The 14,053-nt window shown below is 38.4% G+C and overlaps 2 protein-coding genes across 3 annotated transcripts; both read left to right on the top strand.

Moving 5' to 3' along the window:
• The first annotated feature begins 5,039 nt into the window (after positions 1–5,039).
• On the top strand, positions 5,040–6,966 carry uts2d (urotensin 2 domain containing). Its single transcript, XM_036007502.1, has 5 exons — positions 5,040–5,579; positions 5,813–5,917; positions 6,017–6,054; positions 6,323–6,413; positions 6,541–6,966. Exons 1-5 carry the CDS (start codon positions 5,471–5,473, stop codon positions 6,564–6,566), a joined length of 369 nt encoding a protein of 122 aa, XP_035863395.1. The 5' UTR covers positions 5,040–5,470; the 3' UTR covers positions 6,567–6,966.
• A 2,438-nt stretch (positions 6,967–9,404) lies between these two features.
• Positions 9,405–12,868, top strand: LOC116055181 (platelet glycoprotein V). Of its 2 annotated transcripts, XM_036007658.1 has the most exons (3): positions 9,405–9,500; positions 10,009–11,204; positions 11,235–12,868. In XM_036007658.1, the coding sequence occupies exons 1-3, from the start codon at positions 9,479–9,481 to the stop codon at positions 11,970–11,972; spliced, it is 1,956 nt and encodes a 651-aa protein (XP_035863551.1). In that variant the 5' UTR covers positions 9,405–9,478; the 3' UTR covers positions 11,973–12,868. The 2 variants fall into 2 exon arrangements, with proteins under 2 accessions (XP_035863551.1, XP_031162843.2); XM_031306983.2 differs by having other exon boundaries at positions 10,009–12,868.
• The last annotated feature ends 1,185 nt before the right edge of the window (positions 12,869–14,053 follow it).

The following is a 14,053-nucleotide window of genomic DNA, read 5'->3' as shown; positions in this document are numbered from 1 at the left end:
CTGTCAATACAGTACACTGCATCATATTTTTCCAAATAAGCCCTGTAATTTCCAACCAGTGAGAAGATCACAGAAAAAAATAGACATACATTACATGTTCATGTTAAAATGTATTAAATGTAGCCTAAATGAAAGATTAAGAAAAAATAGTTCGCTCATGTAGGATCTCTTCACTCTTAGAGAGAAGCTTATTAAGAAAACAAGTTTTCAAGGCCTGTGATTAATCCAAAACATTACAACTAAGCATCTCAGGATTTGAAACCCCTACATTTCAAACTGTTTAAAATAATTGACAAAAGTTCTATAGCCTATATAGCACCAGAGCAACTTATATTTGTTCAAGTAAGCAGTGAGATATTAGTCAAAACCTAACAAGTGAACCTTGACTTTTTGATTGAATGTTATTAGATTATGTTTATCTGTAGGGTTCTAATTATGATTTAATCTTTGTGGGGGTCTCTTTAAAAAAAAAAAAAAAAAAAGTAGTCTATGAGCAGCAAATTTTGAGCATTAACATTTCATTTCCTGCATTCTGGTGAATTTTTATGCACCTATTTACCTTTTTCTGAATCAACGTATGCTGGAAATATCTTTATGTAAAGGGAAACATAGATTACAATCCAAATATAAAAACATAATGGAATATATTACAATAAGGCTCTCAGGCATTCTGTATTGCTATTTATTCTCCTGTAGATCAACTTTTCTAATTATATCTCAGTCAGCACACATGTAGCCTAGGCATCATTTACTCCTCCCTTCTCTTTTGCGTCTTTTGTTGAGGAAGTAACCTCCTTAAATGTGCATATGACAATTATTCACTTCAATGATACATTAATTCATTTTAATGGATTAATAAAGCCCTGGACTGTAATATTTCAGATGTGTTTGAGCAAGATTACTGCTCATGTTCAAAACTTTGTGCACATTCAAAATATATCCCATCTGTGCTCTCTGTGATTTGGAGGAGTCGTGATATTTTGAGAAAAATAAAATGATAATAGGCTATTACAAGAATAAAGTCACTATATTTCAGAAAATAATCCACCTGCACCATAGTCTGCTGTGCATTATGTGATTGCTCTGCTGATGCAGTAGATCTCAGACCGTCTGACAGACACAGAGCCCCGTTTGAGACTCTGGTCTCTGAATGAGACAAAGTTTAGGGAAGTGGCTGTACGCTGCTCTACATCGGAGGTGGAAAACCAAAACTACGGTACAATTACACGGAGCACAAACGTGACACATCTGCCGGTATGAAGGTAAATATGGTGCAAAATGGGAGAGCTTGTAGAATACGATGTGAGAACTTGCAGAACAAAAAATCTGAACTTGTATGTTAAAATTTGCACTTGTAAAAATAAAATTTGCACTTGTAAAAAATATTCACACACGTGATCTGAATTTGAAGTCATACAAAGAAAAAAAACATGAGAGCTTGTAAAAAAAATCTGAACTTGTAAGTTGAAATTTGCACTTGTAGAAAATGTTCACACACCTGTATTCTGAATGTGAAGTTACAGAAAAAATATTCACAAATGTGTAGATTGATATTTACATGAACACAATGACAGCTGCAAACTTATAATGCAACATTTACTCGTATACTTTTTTTTTTACTCTGGTTCATTTACCATCACAACCACAACTCAGTGATTACAACCTCTCGAATCTGTCACTGCAACTTCACATATGTGCTCTCTCGCATCACAAAGTGGTGAATCTGCGCACCTCGACTTTCACAACACTCTTGACGATACATTTGGTGCAAAACTAATTTGTACCTGTGGACTTAGGCTGTGGAGCTCTGAGCTAACAGAACGGGAAAAGCCTTCTTATATACAGTCTATGGGAAAAGCAGGGTTTCTATCGCCAGATGAGGGACAACTCTGTCCGGCTTATTTATGTAGCATGGAAACTTGGTGGAATAGCATGCTAGCGTTAGCTAACTAGCAGCCAGCCCGCTTCTAAATAAATACCTTTTAATTGTCTAAACACTTTTTAACAGTCAAACTAAAACACTGGCGGTGAGCTCCACAGCATGCAGCCGCAGACGGACCGTCATCAGTGGGGATCGACCAGCGTAGCAACACTGCTTTTGCCAGAAAGCTTCGCTGCCGACCTAGACCTGCAGTCGGAGCTCCAGCGGGACACGGAGAGCCCCACATCCGGTAGCAGCGGCCCATCCCCCGGCCATGACCAGAGCTTGCTTTGCTGATGTTGTGCATCCCTGCTAAGAATTGCACCCGCTTGGGCAGGAACAATAATTTCTGCAGAATTCATTGCTGCCGAAAATTGCATCTAGGTAGCAAGGAAATGCTACTACAAAGTCTGATAAAACATTGATGTCTCTAAACCTTCTAAAATCCTAATCATTATTGATGAACATGACAAAGAGATTTACTATTGCCTAGTTTTTAAACAGTACTTTGCCTTATAAAATCATTATTTTCCCTAGTGGATGCAATTCTCGGCAGGGATGCGAAACTTGTTACCCACTGACAGTCCGTCTGCGGCTGCAGGCCGTGGAGCTCACCGCCAGTGTTTTAGTTTGACTGTTAAAAAGTGTTTAGACAATTAAAAGGTATTTATTTAGAAGCGGGCTGGCTGCTAGTTAGCTAGATAACGCTAGCATGCTATTCCACCAAGTTTCCATGCTACATAAATAAGCCAGACAGAGTTGTCCCTCATCTGGCGATAGAAACCCTGCTTTTCCCGTTCTGTTAGCTCAGAGCTCCACAGCCTAAGTCCACAGGTACAAATTAGTTTTGCACCAAATGTATCGTCAAGAAGTGTTGTGAAAGTCGAGGTGCGCAGATTCACCACTTTGTGATGCGAGAGAGCACATATGTGAAGTTGCAGTGACAGATTCGAGAGGTTGTAACCACTGAGTTGTGGTTGTGATGGTAAATGAACCAGAGTAAAAAAAAAAGTATACGAGTAAATGTTGCATTATAAGTTTGCAGCTGTCATTGTGTTCATGTAAATATCAATCTACACATTTGTGAATATTTTTTCTGTAACTTCACATTCAGAATACAGGTTTGTGAACATTTTCTACAAGTGCAAATTTCAACTTACAAGTTCAGATTTTTTTTACAAGCTCTCATGTTTTTTTTCTTTGTATGACTTCAAATTCAGGTCACGTGTGTGGATATTTTTTACAAGTGCAAATTTTATTTTTACAAGTGCAAATTACATTTTTACAAGTGCAAATTTTAACATACAAGTTCAGATTTTTTGTTCTGCAAGTTCTCACATCGTATTCTACAAGCTCTCCCATTTTGCACCATATTTACCTTCATACTGCCGCAGCATGTCGACAGCAGAGCGCGTCCATTATAAACCTGAAGCTGCACAGACTACGGACGGAAGGCGCGCTGCTCATCTCTATTTTTACAGCGAGAGTGGACACTAAAGCGACGCACAGGTCTGCTTGAGAGCTCCGTGTGTTTGGGAAAAGTGCTTTATTTGTGATTTAAATAATGGTGCTGATGATTTTTAGAGACCCCCACAGGTGTATGATTTTACTGCTTTCATGGGAGCTCATCCTCTCTCTATGGGAGCTCAGCTCCCACGTAATTCGAACCGTTTATCTGGGTGTTGATGACACAAAATGCACAGTGCTGCAGTTTGTTAAAAACAATAGTGGCTAACATACAAACATTTTCAACACTTATTGGTATTGAGTAGGCTATTAATAGCATCCAAAATTACCAAACTGTAAAATAATAATTCACAAGTCATAGAATAGCTGCGAGAACATTTCTTACACTACCTAAATCCAAGGACACTCATAACATTTTAGAAAGGCCTACCAGCAGCAATGCTTGCAACTTTCGATTTATTTTTTAAAACCGAATTATCACACTTCCGGTATAGTTCCAGCTACAGCAGGTTGTCTTGACCATGGATGTATTAAGAGAACGTCTTGACGCAGCTCTCTCCTCAAGGGACTTAGACATCTGCAGCTACAGGAAGTCTTCATCACCACCCTGGGCTATATCTATCGTCCAAATGAATAATGATACCTCGAGGAACTGCACGCGGCGTACGTTTAAAAACAATAGTTAGAATGACTACAAGCGTGTTTGTTTGACTGAAGAGGACACTTGTCTATGTGCTCTTCTTGTTCTCTCTCTCTCTCTTCACAAACACACACACACACACACACACTCAGTTGGTATTATGATTGCGTTAATGTAATTGCTCCCTCTAGTGTTCAGCATTTCAACTTGCAGGTGTCAGCCACACCTGCATAACACCTGTTTCCAATTAATTTTCTTTACTGAAAGTAAATTATAATCACCTGGTATTAGTGGTCCATTTTCTGGCCTGTCAGAAACACCATTAGACGTCCAGGGACTGTGTCCATACTTAGTCTTGCGGTTTATTTTTCAGTGACATATTATGAGGCCAACGTGGCCCTGGCTTCTTTCATTAGTGATGCTGTGGACTTGCTGGGAGCAGAAACAGGATTGATTACTACATGACTTCGGCCCACACATTTCTCACACATTAATAGAAACGTGGTTCAATTGTTGGTAAAAGCTTAGAACAATGCTTTATCATTTAGAGAAAAAATAAGACCTCAGCTGCATAGCTGACATTTACTTGATTTGAACAATAGGCTAAGCCCTCCCTTTATTTATTCCCCTTGCTAATTATGTCTAGTTTGTCTGTATTTGTGACATAACTGTTTCAAGTGCCTAATCAATCTATTTAATTTTACTTTATATGACTTAAACTACTGGTTCGATCCCTAAGACTCTTTTAGGTTGTTCCACATAGCTGCTCTGTATTCAAAAGCTGCGTGACTAAAGTGATGGATTCATGAAAGGATCTTGGATGCGAGACACCACACGTCACCAGGCTCCTAAATCAAGTCTGAAGGGGTGCATGGCAGCTTTTATGAGACCCTCACAAGCCAAATTCAGTAGGTGGCAGCTAGCTCATTTCCCTAACACTGCACAAGCACAGTGCCTGCTTCTCTGGCAGAGGTATGAGATGTGATTTCCTTCAAGGAGCTCATCTCCGGCTATGATGCACTTCAATTTATTTGCCCCCTTGTTCCCCAGACCAACACACTCCCAAGTATCTATTTAAAGAAGCAATTAATGTAAAAGAAAAATACTTGAAAGTGCCAAGAACATCTGATTCTGGTCTCTCATAACCAACAGGCTGATTGATACCTTCCTCTCTTGGTTTGATTTGCCCATGTCAGAGTGATGTAGGGTTACTGGCCTCACCTACAACGTCAGATTACCATATTTTACTCAGACTCTCCATGGTCCATGTAAAAGGTGGCCTATTGACGAAACCCACGATGACTAGCTATTGATTTAGTACGCAAGGGGCTGACTGGCCCCTCCTCCTGGCCCCTGAGAGGATAAATATATTGACGGGATGGACCCAAGGCAGTCTTGCTTAAAGGAGTGCTCGTAGTGCAGCGATAGTTTGGGACCTTACAATGAGTACTATGGATAGGGTTACAGTTGTGAACTACTGCTTAGGACTGCTGGGTTTGTTACTACTGCAGGGAGTGCTAAATGTGGAGGGACGGAGCATATTTAACCCTGGTAAGTGTGCAAAACTATCATTGTTTTACATCTATATATAGTGAAAATGGTGCTAGGGGATGCTATAAGCTGCATCCGTTAAATGTGTGCCATTGTTGGTGTAATGGTTCAGTTTTGCCAAAATGCAACAATTTAGGAGATGATGCCTAACTATGAAATGGGATAGATGTGACATTTTCTGTTTCATGTTTTGTGATATTCAATGTGCACTTTTATTTGTTTTGTATGTGCAGGGAACAATGTTTTTAATCCAAAAGAAGACACAAATCATCAGAGCAAGATTCTAGCACTGTTACTGCACAATAGCTTAGTTCCTGTTGAAAAGGATGATCCTCTAGGTGAGAGATAAAAACAAAAAGAAAAATTGTGAAACTAATATGAATGACAACTTCAAGTGCATTCTTTGCTTTCATGATGACTGGATTTGTTATCTGCAGGTCTGGAGCTGGCCAATAAATTAGCTCAATTAGAGGAGGTAAGAATATTTACAGATTTACCTTGAAGCAACTTTGGAAAAAAATGTATATTGGAATGGTGGTTTACCACAGTGTTAATATCTTGTGTTTGTGTATACATGGAGTGTTTGCATCTTATTTTCTAAAGAAAAAAAAAAATTCCAAGTACACATGAGGCTCTGAATGAAAATCCGTCAAACTATACTTCCTTACAAAAGTCATTGAATAGATGGTGTATTGATACTGTGATGTCGTGATGCGTTTAATTACTCTGATCTCTGCTTGTAGCTGCAGGCGCTGAGGGAGGACCTGGAGCTGGAGAGGGAGATCACAGCCAATTTGGCAGAAGGGAAATCCATAACAAGGAAGAGGGGTGAACGTGAGTTAAATTTGGTACTTCCGGATTAAAATGTATCATACATACTCATTAATATTTATAGTTAATTCTAACCATTGCAGTATTAATATTCTGCATGTAAGATGTCTTTGTCTCCTTTCATCTGCAGCTTGCTTCTGGAAGTACTGCGTTTGATAGGATGCAAGAGCAGGAGGACCACTAGCTGCAAAGCCCAACATAGCCTTAAGACTCAAAACACCAGTAATATCACACTGTATTTATCCCAGCAATATAGAGTTGTACCATATTCAAAGTCATCAATAAACATTTCCACTACACTGAGGTGCTCTCATGAGAGATCTAAGGACTGCGGCTGTACATCTTTAATCTGTAAATAATCAGCTACTCCCTATAAATACTTGAGGGTCAGATATGACTAAATGTACTTGACTGCAAAGATATATTATTTTCGCAGGGATTTTATTTGCCTACTGCTTGTGTTTATGTCGCTCTCTTGTGGCAGTATTGGGCATAACCTTTTTTTGTACCGCTGCCAACAAACATCACATCTGCCACTGCTTTTAGAAATGCACTGCTGCTCATTTTACAAAATAAATAAAATTATATGTAAATCTGTACTTTTTTCTTTTTTTCTTTTAATCTCAAGAGAAAATGACTGAATATGACCTGGTCACTGAATTGACTCTGTTTAGAGGTTTGGAAACGGAGACAATTATTTGCATCACTTTCCCATCATACTCTTAACCATCATACCTACTTTTATTATTTATTTACTTCAGATATCAACTAAACAGTGGAAAGGAATGTGGCACATGTTGCACATCTGCGGTGAGCGTGTGAATTACTGCACAGTGAAGTTCATTTGTCTGGGTCTTTCGGAAGAGGGTGACAAAGCTGAGTCACAGGCTTAGTCTAAATAATGGGAGACCTGCTGTGAAAAGATCAGAATCACACAGAGAATGATGAACAGAAGAGGTTTCAGGGAAACCAGACTGAATGTGACGCTCAGCTGCATTCAAGGCAGCATCAAAGAAAGTGTTGACTTTTGCTTGCACACACAAATAGCCACATGCACACGAGTAAACATGGGAAATATGGTATGACAAAATATCTACAGTAAAGGGATGATAACACATTCTTCTGTGTAAGAAGGCAAAAATAATTTTATCAGTGAACACTTCTGAAGTAATTGTCCAAATATGTTACAAATAGTCCTTTTTTAATTTCAAATAGTGAAGGGAAAGAAACAAAGAACTAATCCATGGTACAATAGATTACTCTGTGGCGTTTCATTACATATAGGCATACACAAATAATCTTATTTTCTGTTTTGCATTTTGTATTTTTCAGTCATTCAGTATAATTCATTCATTATTACTTATGTTTTGGCACTGTATCTGCTCCTGCGTGTCATGTGGCAAGATAATAGTCAGTAAGATGTAATTGGAAAAATAAAAATTAACTAACCAAAACATTCCATATCACATAATTATCACTGGGTTCTATTTGTAACTATTTATTTCATATACAGGACTATATGCATGTTTTTTATCCCAGTTCAGCAGCTTACAGCAACACAAATTCACTCATTGTCTCCATCATCACTATCAGCTCTCGGAGGACTTTAGAGCCACTGAAAAGAAATGAGAAAAACATAACTTGATCAAACTAATCCGTAATTAATTGCAAATTACTCTGATTGAAAAATCTTTCCCAAGTTAACAATTCAGTTTATTTTTTGCACATTGCTGACATGATTATTTTGCCCCTAAATTCAAGGGGGTGTAAGCTGACTCAACACGCATCACGCATCTGTTGGTATCAGAGTAACTCAGCAGTACATCATCACTGCCTGGAACTCAGTTTAACTGTGACTGCCAGTGAGAGGCCAATCAATCACAAACACTAGCAGAGCACTTTCTTTCTCTCTCTACACATACGCAACATTTTGAGAGGTGACACACTGAAGAAGAACCTGCATGTGTCATCTTTTTTTTTTCTCATCTAAAACAAAAGTCACAAAAGTGACTGCCCTGTCACACTACAGGCATAAGACACAAAACAACCTAACTGACTCAATACAGAAAGTGTGTTATCTGTTTCAGTTCAGTCCATAAAATGGAGCGTAGGCAGAGTGGAGTTGAACCATACTGTTGAGATAAGTCTACAGGAAATGAGACAGCATCCTCTGTGTCACTCACACAACAGTGAATAATAGTATGTACCAAAGGCTTAACCATATCTGACACAGCCTAAGAATGAAAAAACTCCCCCAAAAACATAGCACATGGAAAGAAACCATGTGAAAGGCAATTCAGAATTCCCCTTTGTGGGGCAGCAGTAGTAAACTGGCAATTACAAATAGTTATATAGTTAATAGTTAAAGCACAAAACATAAAAAGAGAATAAGTGTAACCCTACAATACATTTATAATGGGTCTAATATTAAGGGGAGCCACTACAGGTGAATAGGGAAACTATTTTTACTAACACATATCACCATGAAACTGTTTTATGTTTAAATATGCAAATGAGGCATCATCTAATGCTAACCTTTGGTGAATTTAGGAGAAATATACTGGCGCAAATAGACAAAGTGTAGTAAAATAAACACCTAACAGTGTATTTTGGATGTTTTTTCCCACTAGCCTGAAATAAGACATACTATGTAAGAAAATAGCCCAAAACCCTTAAAATTGAAAAATGTTTTTGCCTGTAGTGTCGCTTATTTTAGAATTTCCAATACTAATATGTCCAGTAAAACATGGGTCCAGTGAAATAAGCCAAACTAAATAAGTCATTGCCTATATCCAATATCATCACATTCCACATCCATGGTTGGTAAGATAGGGGGCTAAGGTCAATGGTTGGGCAGCATGAAGGATGTGTAGTGTGATGGATGATTTTTGGGCATGATTTTTGGGCGGGCATTTTAGTAGAGCAGAGGGCTGCCCTCTGCTCTACTAAAATACCCGCCCAAAAATCATCCATTGATAGGGTGCCATTGATAGGGTGCCCAGCTCTTTAAGACAGCCCTGAAAGAGCAGCACAGATCACAGCAACATTATCATAACATCAAACGGACAATGATGGATTCTCACTTCAGAGGTTGGTAGAATATTTAACTTGTTTTGGTTTTTATCCCAAGTCAGGCAAGGATCAGGTCTTTTACTGTTATTAAAGAGAAGAGAACATATCCTAAATGTTTTTTTTTAATTGTTTCATAATTATTCTTTGAGAACTATGTCAAGAATTGAAGTCCAGGATGCCCTCAGTTGGCTAGCTCAGTTGGTAGAGCGGGCACCCATATACAGAGGTTTACTCCTCGACGCAGCGGTCCCTGGTTTGACTCTGACCTGCAGCCCTTTGCTGCATGTCATTCCCCATTCATGACTTCAGTTGTCTTTTCAAAATAAATGCCCAAAAAAGAAGAAAAAAAGAATTGAATTTGATTTGAAAACGGATCAAATCTGAGTTGAAGAAAAATCTTTGGCCTTTTTAATTAACAGTGAAAGACCTTTACTACAGTATATACTGCTATTTGAGGGGGGTTTAATGAGACTTAATTTTAGAGTTAATATCATTTGTCAAATCTGTCTTTATTTCAACTTTGCAGGCACCTTGTGCACGATAGTTGTCGTCTTCACACTGCCACACCTGAGCTGCAATATGCTCTGCCCCAGCAGTTGCCAGTGTCATTTTAAAGGTTCTGTCAAGTGTGTTGGAGACACCATCACCGATATACCAAAGCAGCTGCCTGTCCACACATACCTGCTGTGGCTTAATGGCACAAACATGAACATCATAAATGAGCAGAGCTTGGCAAACAGGGACCTCCTGTTGCGTTTCAGTCTGACTCACAGCCATTTGCACACTATCCATCCCAGCGCCTTCTATGTTGCTCCACAGCTTAAGTCAGTCAAGCTGTCGTCCAATGATCTCTCTACCCTCCCTGCTCGGGTTTTCAGTCCACTGACCACTCTGGAGCAGCTACATTTAGATGGGAACCAGTTGGAGACCATTGCTCCGGATATGTTTGAAGGACTTGTCAGGTTGCTGGATCTGGACCTGAGCTGGAACAAACTCAGTAGTCCTCCTTCAAATGTTTTCGATGGACTGACCCAACTTACATTTCTGAACCTTGGCAGGAACTCCATAAAAAAACTTCCACCAACTATCTTTCACGCCTTGACTAATCTTCACAAGCTTATGATCTATAACAATGAGCTAGAAGTGCTAGAAGCTGGGATTTTTGATGAACTTGTCAACCTTGTGGAGCTAAAAATCTATCATAACCAGATCACCAGCCTTCCACCTCAAGTGTTCTGGTCACTGAGGAACTTAACGATCCTGAACCTTTCCTCTAACCGGCTTCAAGCTATCCCGGCAAAGAGCTTCTACAACATGCCAAAGCTGAGCAAGCTTACCATTTACAACAACCCGTTATTATCTCTACCAGACCAGCTGATGGGTCACATGCCTGACATGACAGAGATTTATCTGTATGCCACTAACCTCACCACTGTTCCTGGGAATTTGTTTGCAAACATGTCTGGGCTCCGGAGCCTTAACCTTCATTTTAATGACAAGCTGAGGGAGTTGCCCTCAGACCTCTTCTGCTGCATTCCCAAGCTTGAGAAGCTCTCATTGAAATTCAACGACCTCCATTATCTACATCCTCAACTGTTTTCCGGACTAACCACACTGGGCATGCTGCTTCTTAATGACAATAAGCTGCAGAGCTTACCGGAAAACATCTTTCAGGGCCTCGGAGGGGTTTTGTCAGTTAATTTGAAGAATAACCACCTTAAGACTCTACCAGGAGATATTTTGTTGTCAAATACAGCTTTGAAGGCTCTTACTCTGAGTGGCAACCCCTGGGACTGTACTTGTAGTATCAGAGGTATTGCAAAATGGATAAGACATAATGAGCATGTGGTTCTTGACAGACAGGATGTGATATGTCATAGTCCAGTGTACCAACTGCTTCGTACCATTGATTCCCTGCGTGATGAAGAGTTCAACTTTTGCGATGCTAGGATAGTCAAATCAAGATCTTTTTCTATACATGAGCCAACAAAACCATTCCACACTATTACAACCAGCAGACAAACATCAGTTGTAGCTTCAGTAACCACACCGCATACAACAACATCAACCCCCACTCAAGGAGCTACCCAACAAGTCACAACACCAACAACCACTCCAACTATAAAACCATCTACCTTACATACCACCATCCTACCAACAACTCTCCAAACTCACACCACCACCACCCGGCCTAACGAGAAGTTTCATCTCATCAATGAGATTGCCTTGTCTGATTACATGTCTCGTCCTTTCTATGACACATTGGTGGTTGAACAGGGGCCCGAGTTTGTTCACCACAAACTTCACAACAGCTGGGTGTACGTATGGTTTCTGCCCTCAGATGAGGCCTTGACTGGGCTCCTAATGTTTAGTCACATTCTTCTTGTGGCCGCAGGCTTGTTCCTCATTCTTGCTGCCATGTTTTGCATGTGTCGCCTCAACAAGACTATGGATGAGCTGAAGGCGGAGTGTGCACATCCTCCAGGGTAACAAAACATGTTATCAGGCCTGGTGCACAAGAGACCAAGATAACGGTCCTTTTCCAGGGGGTGCACTACATAAAAGATCCCTATTAGGTGTAGGTTTTCTAGACGTGGTTGTATCTTCAAGTGTTTCTTTAAGGCAGTCAGACTTGGAATATGGAATTTTAAATATTGTGACAAAATTTAAGATGAAGGTATTTTAAGATAGCAAAGAATCACGGTACGATAATACAGTTTTTAAAATTATATTATACAGTACAGTATATATAATACAGCATGCAAGCTTCAAAAACAGGTTTGCTGATGTAAGTTTATATTTTTTCTTTGTTCATAATTGTATATAATTTATGTAAAGCTGTAAGGATTGGTTACTTCATCGATCAATTAGCCAATCAAAAGAAAATTAATCAGGAACTATTTTGAGAATTGATCAATTAGTTTCTCTATCAGCTTGTCAAATGTAAATATTTGCTGCTTTTCTTTGTCTTATATGATAGTACATTGTGTGTTTTGGACTGTTGGTCGGACAAACCAGGCAATTGGAAGATGTCACTTTGGGCTTTTGGAGGTTGTCATGAGCATTTTTCACTTCTTTTTCATAGACCAAACATTTAATCTTTAAAATAAAAATATGAAATAAAACTTTCTTTCAGTCATCCTTTCTTTGCTATCTCCTTAAGATTGCATGCTAAATGTGATATACATATTAATGTCTAACAGTATTTGTAAGTTTTACACATTTTATTTTTCTGTTTTCCTATGTACAGTGAAATTTTAATCTTCACTGAGCAAAGCTCAAGCCAATGTAGTCAAAAGTGATCACAAGTCATTTGTTTTCCTCTAGCGGTGAAAGCTTCAAACTGCATGAAGAGACATCAAATGTGCAAATGTCTTTTTCATATTTTTTTTACATCATATGTATTATATATATACTGTATTTAATATTATATAATACAGTACAGAATTTATAATACAGTATGTAAGCTTCAAAAACAGCTCTGCTATGATGTGAGTTTATATATGTATAATATAATTGAATCAGTCAAATTAAAAGTAATTAAGGTATATTCAAGAAACCTTTCTCTTATGCAACCTGGTCGAACATTGCAGTGTGTGTTCTGGTCCACTCCTGTGATCACATAGCTGAATATATGCACCAATAAATCAGTGTCAAAGCATATTTGAAATGTGTTGTTTCCAGTGTTGTAATGTAACGAAGTACAAATACTTTGTTACTGTACTTCAGTAGAATTTTCACATATCTGTACTTTACTTCATTATTTATATTTCTGGGAACTTTTACTCCACTACATGATGTTTAAGAAGGTGAGGAAACCCTGAATGTTATGCTTTACTAAGGAAGCCACAATAAAGTTCATAATCAAAGTTTTTTTTTTTACTTTTACTTCTAATACTTAAGCACATTTAGAAATCAGAAAATTACTTTTGATACTTAAGTATAGGAAATAGAGAAAGAAAAGAAGAAAAACTTTTACTCATGTAATATTCTAAAAGGTGACTTTAACTTCTACCAAAGTTTCTTTCTGGTAAGATACTTGTACTTTTACTCAAGTATTGCTTTCAAGTACTTACAAGACTGGTTGTTTCATAAACTTGTGCCAGGGCGCTAGTTGTATTTGAGAGAGCTGCTTATAAAAACATCCCTTATCTGAGTTTGTTTTCTTTGGATGAGAACAAGGGAGGAATGTGTTTTCCACAGTGAATCATATCTCGGACACCGGGAAGTACAACACCATCATATTCATCAATCTTTCAGATTTCACAAAGTCGTGGAGCAGAACAACTGTTGAGATGACTAAACAGTGCCCCTGTAATTTCACAAGCCTCCATTATAAAAACAGATCCACAACAATGTGCAATGTGCGGTTATGATTCCCTTTTTTTGGAGTGGTCCCTGATCACTTAAAATAACTTACAATATAGCCTAGAAAAGGATTGAAAAAACATAGTTGCTCTATAATTGTATCATTAAGTTTTCATACAAATGTTTTTAATGATAATAATAATATTATTCTTTTGAGGTGAAATGTTCAACTGCTGGTCAAAAAAGCTTTCAAAGCTTTTAAA

Source organism: Sander lucioperca, chromosome 11 (genome assembly GCF_008315115.2).
Source record: "Sander lucioperca isolate FBNREF2018 chromosome 11, SLUC_FBN_1.2, whole genome shotgun sequence".
In the NCBI taxonomy this organism is placed as follows: domain Eukaryota; kingdom Metazoa; phylum Chordata; class Actinopteri; order Perciformes; family Percidae; genus Sander; species Sander lucioperca.
This window is presented reverse-complemented; position numbering and strand designations above follow the sequence as displayed.

Excerpts from the sequence above, each read along its gene's own strand:
- LOC116055181 (XM_031306983.2), top strand. The coding sequence starts at position 9,479 with ATGATGGATTCTCACTTCAGAG. Across the intron at positions 9,501-10,008 it reads GATGGATTCTCACTTCAGAG|GCACCTTGTGCACGATAGTT; the intron begins GTTGGTAGAATA and ends TCAACTTTGCAG.
- uts2d (XM_036007502.1), top strand. The coding sequence starts at position 5,471 with ATGAGTACTATGGATAGGGTTACAGTTGTGAACTACTGCTTAGGACTG. Across the intron at positions 6,055-6,322 it reads AATTAGCTCAATTAGAGGAG|CTGCAGGCGCTGAGGGAGGA; the intron begins GTAAGAATATTT and ends CTCTGCTTGTAG. Across the intron at positions 6,414-6,540 it reads AACAAGGAAGAGGGGTGAAC|CTTGCTTCTGGAAGTACTGC; the intron begins GTGAGTTAAATT and ends TTTCATCTGCAG.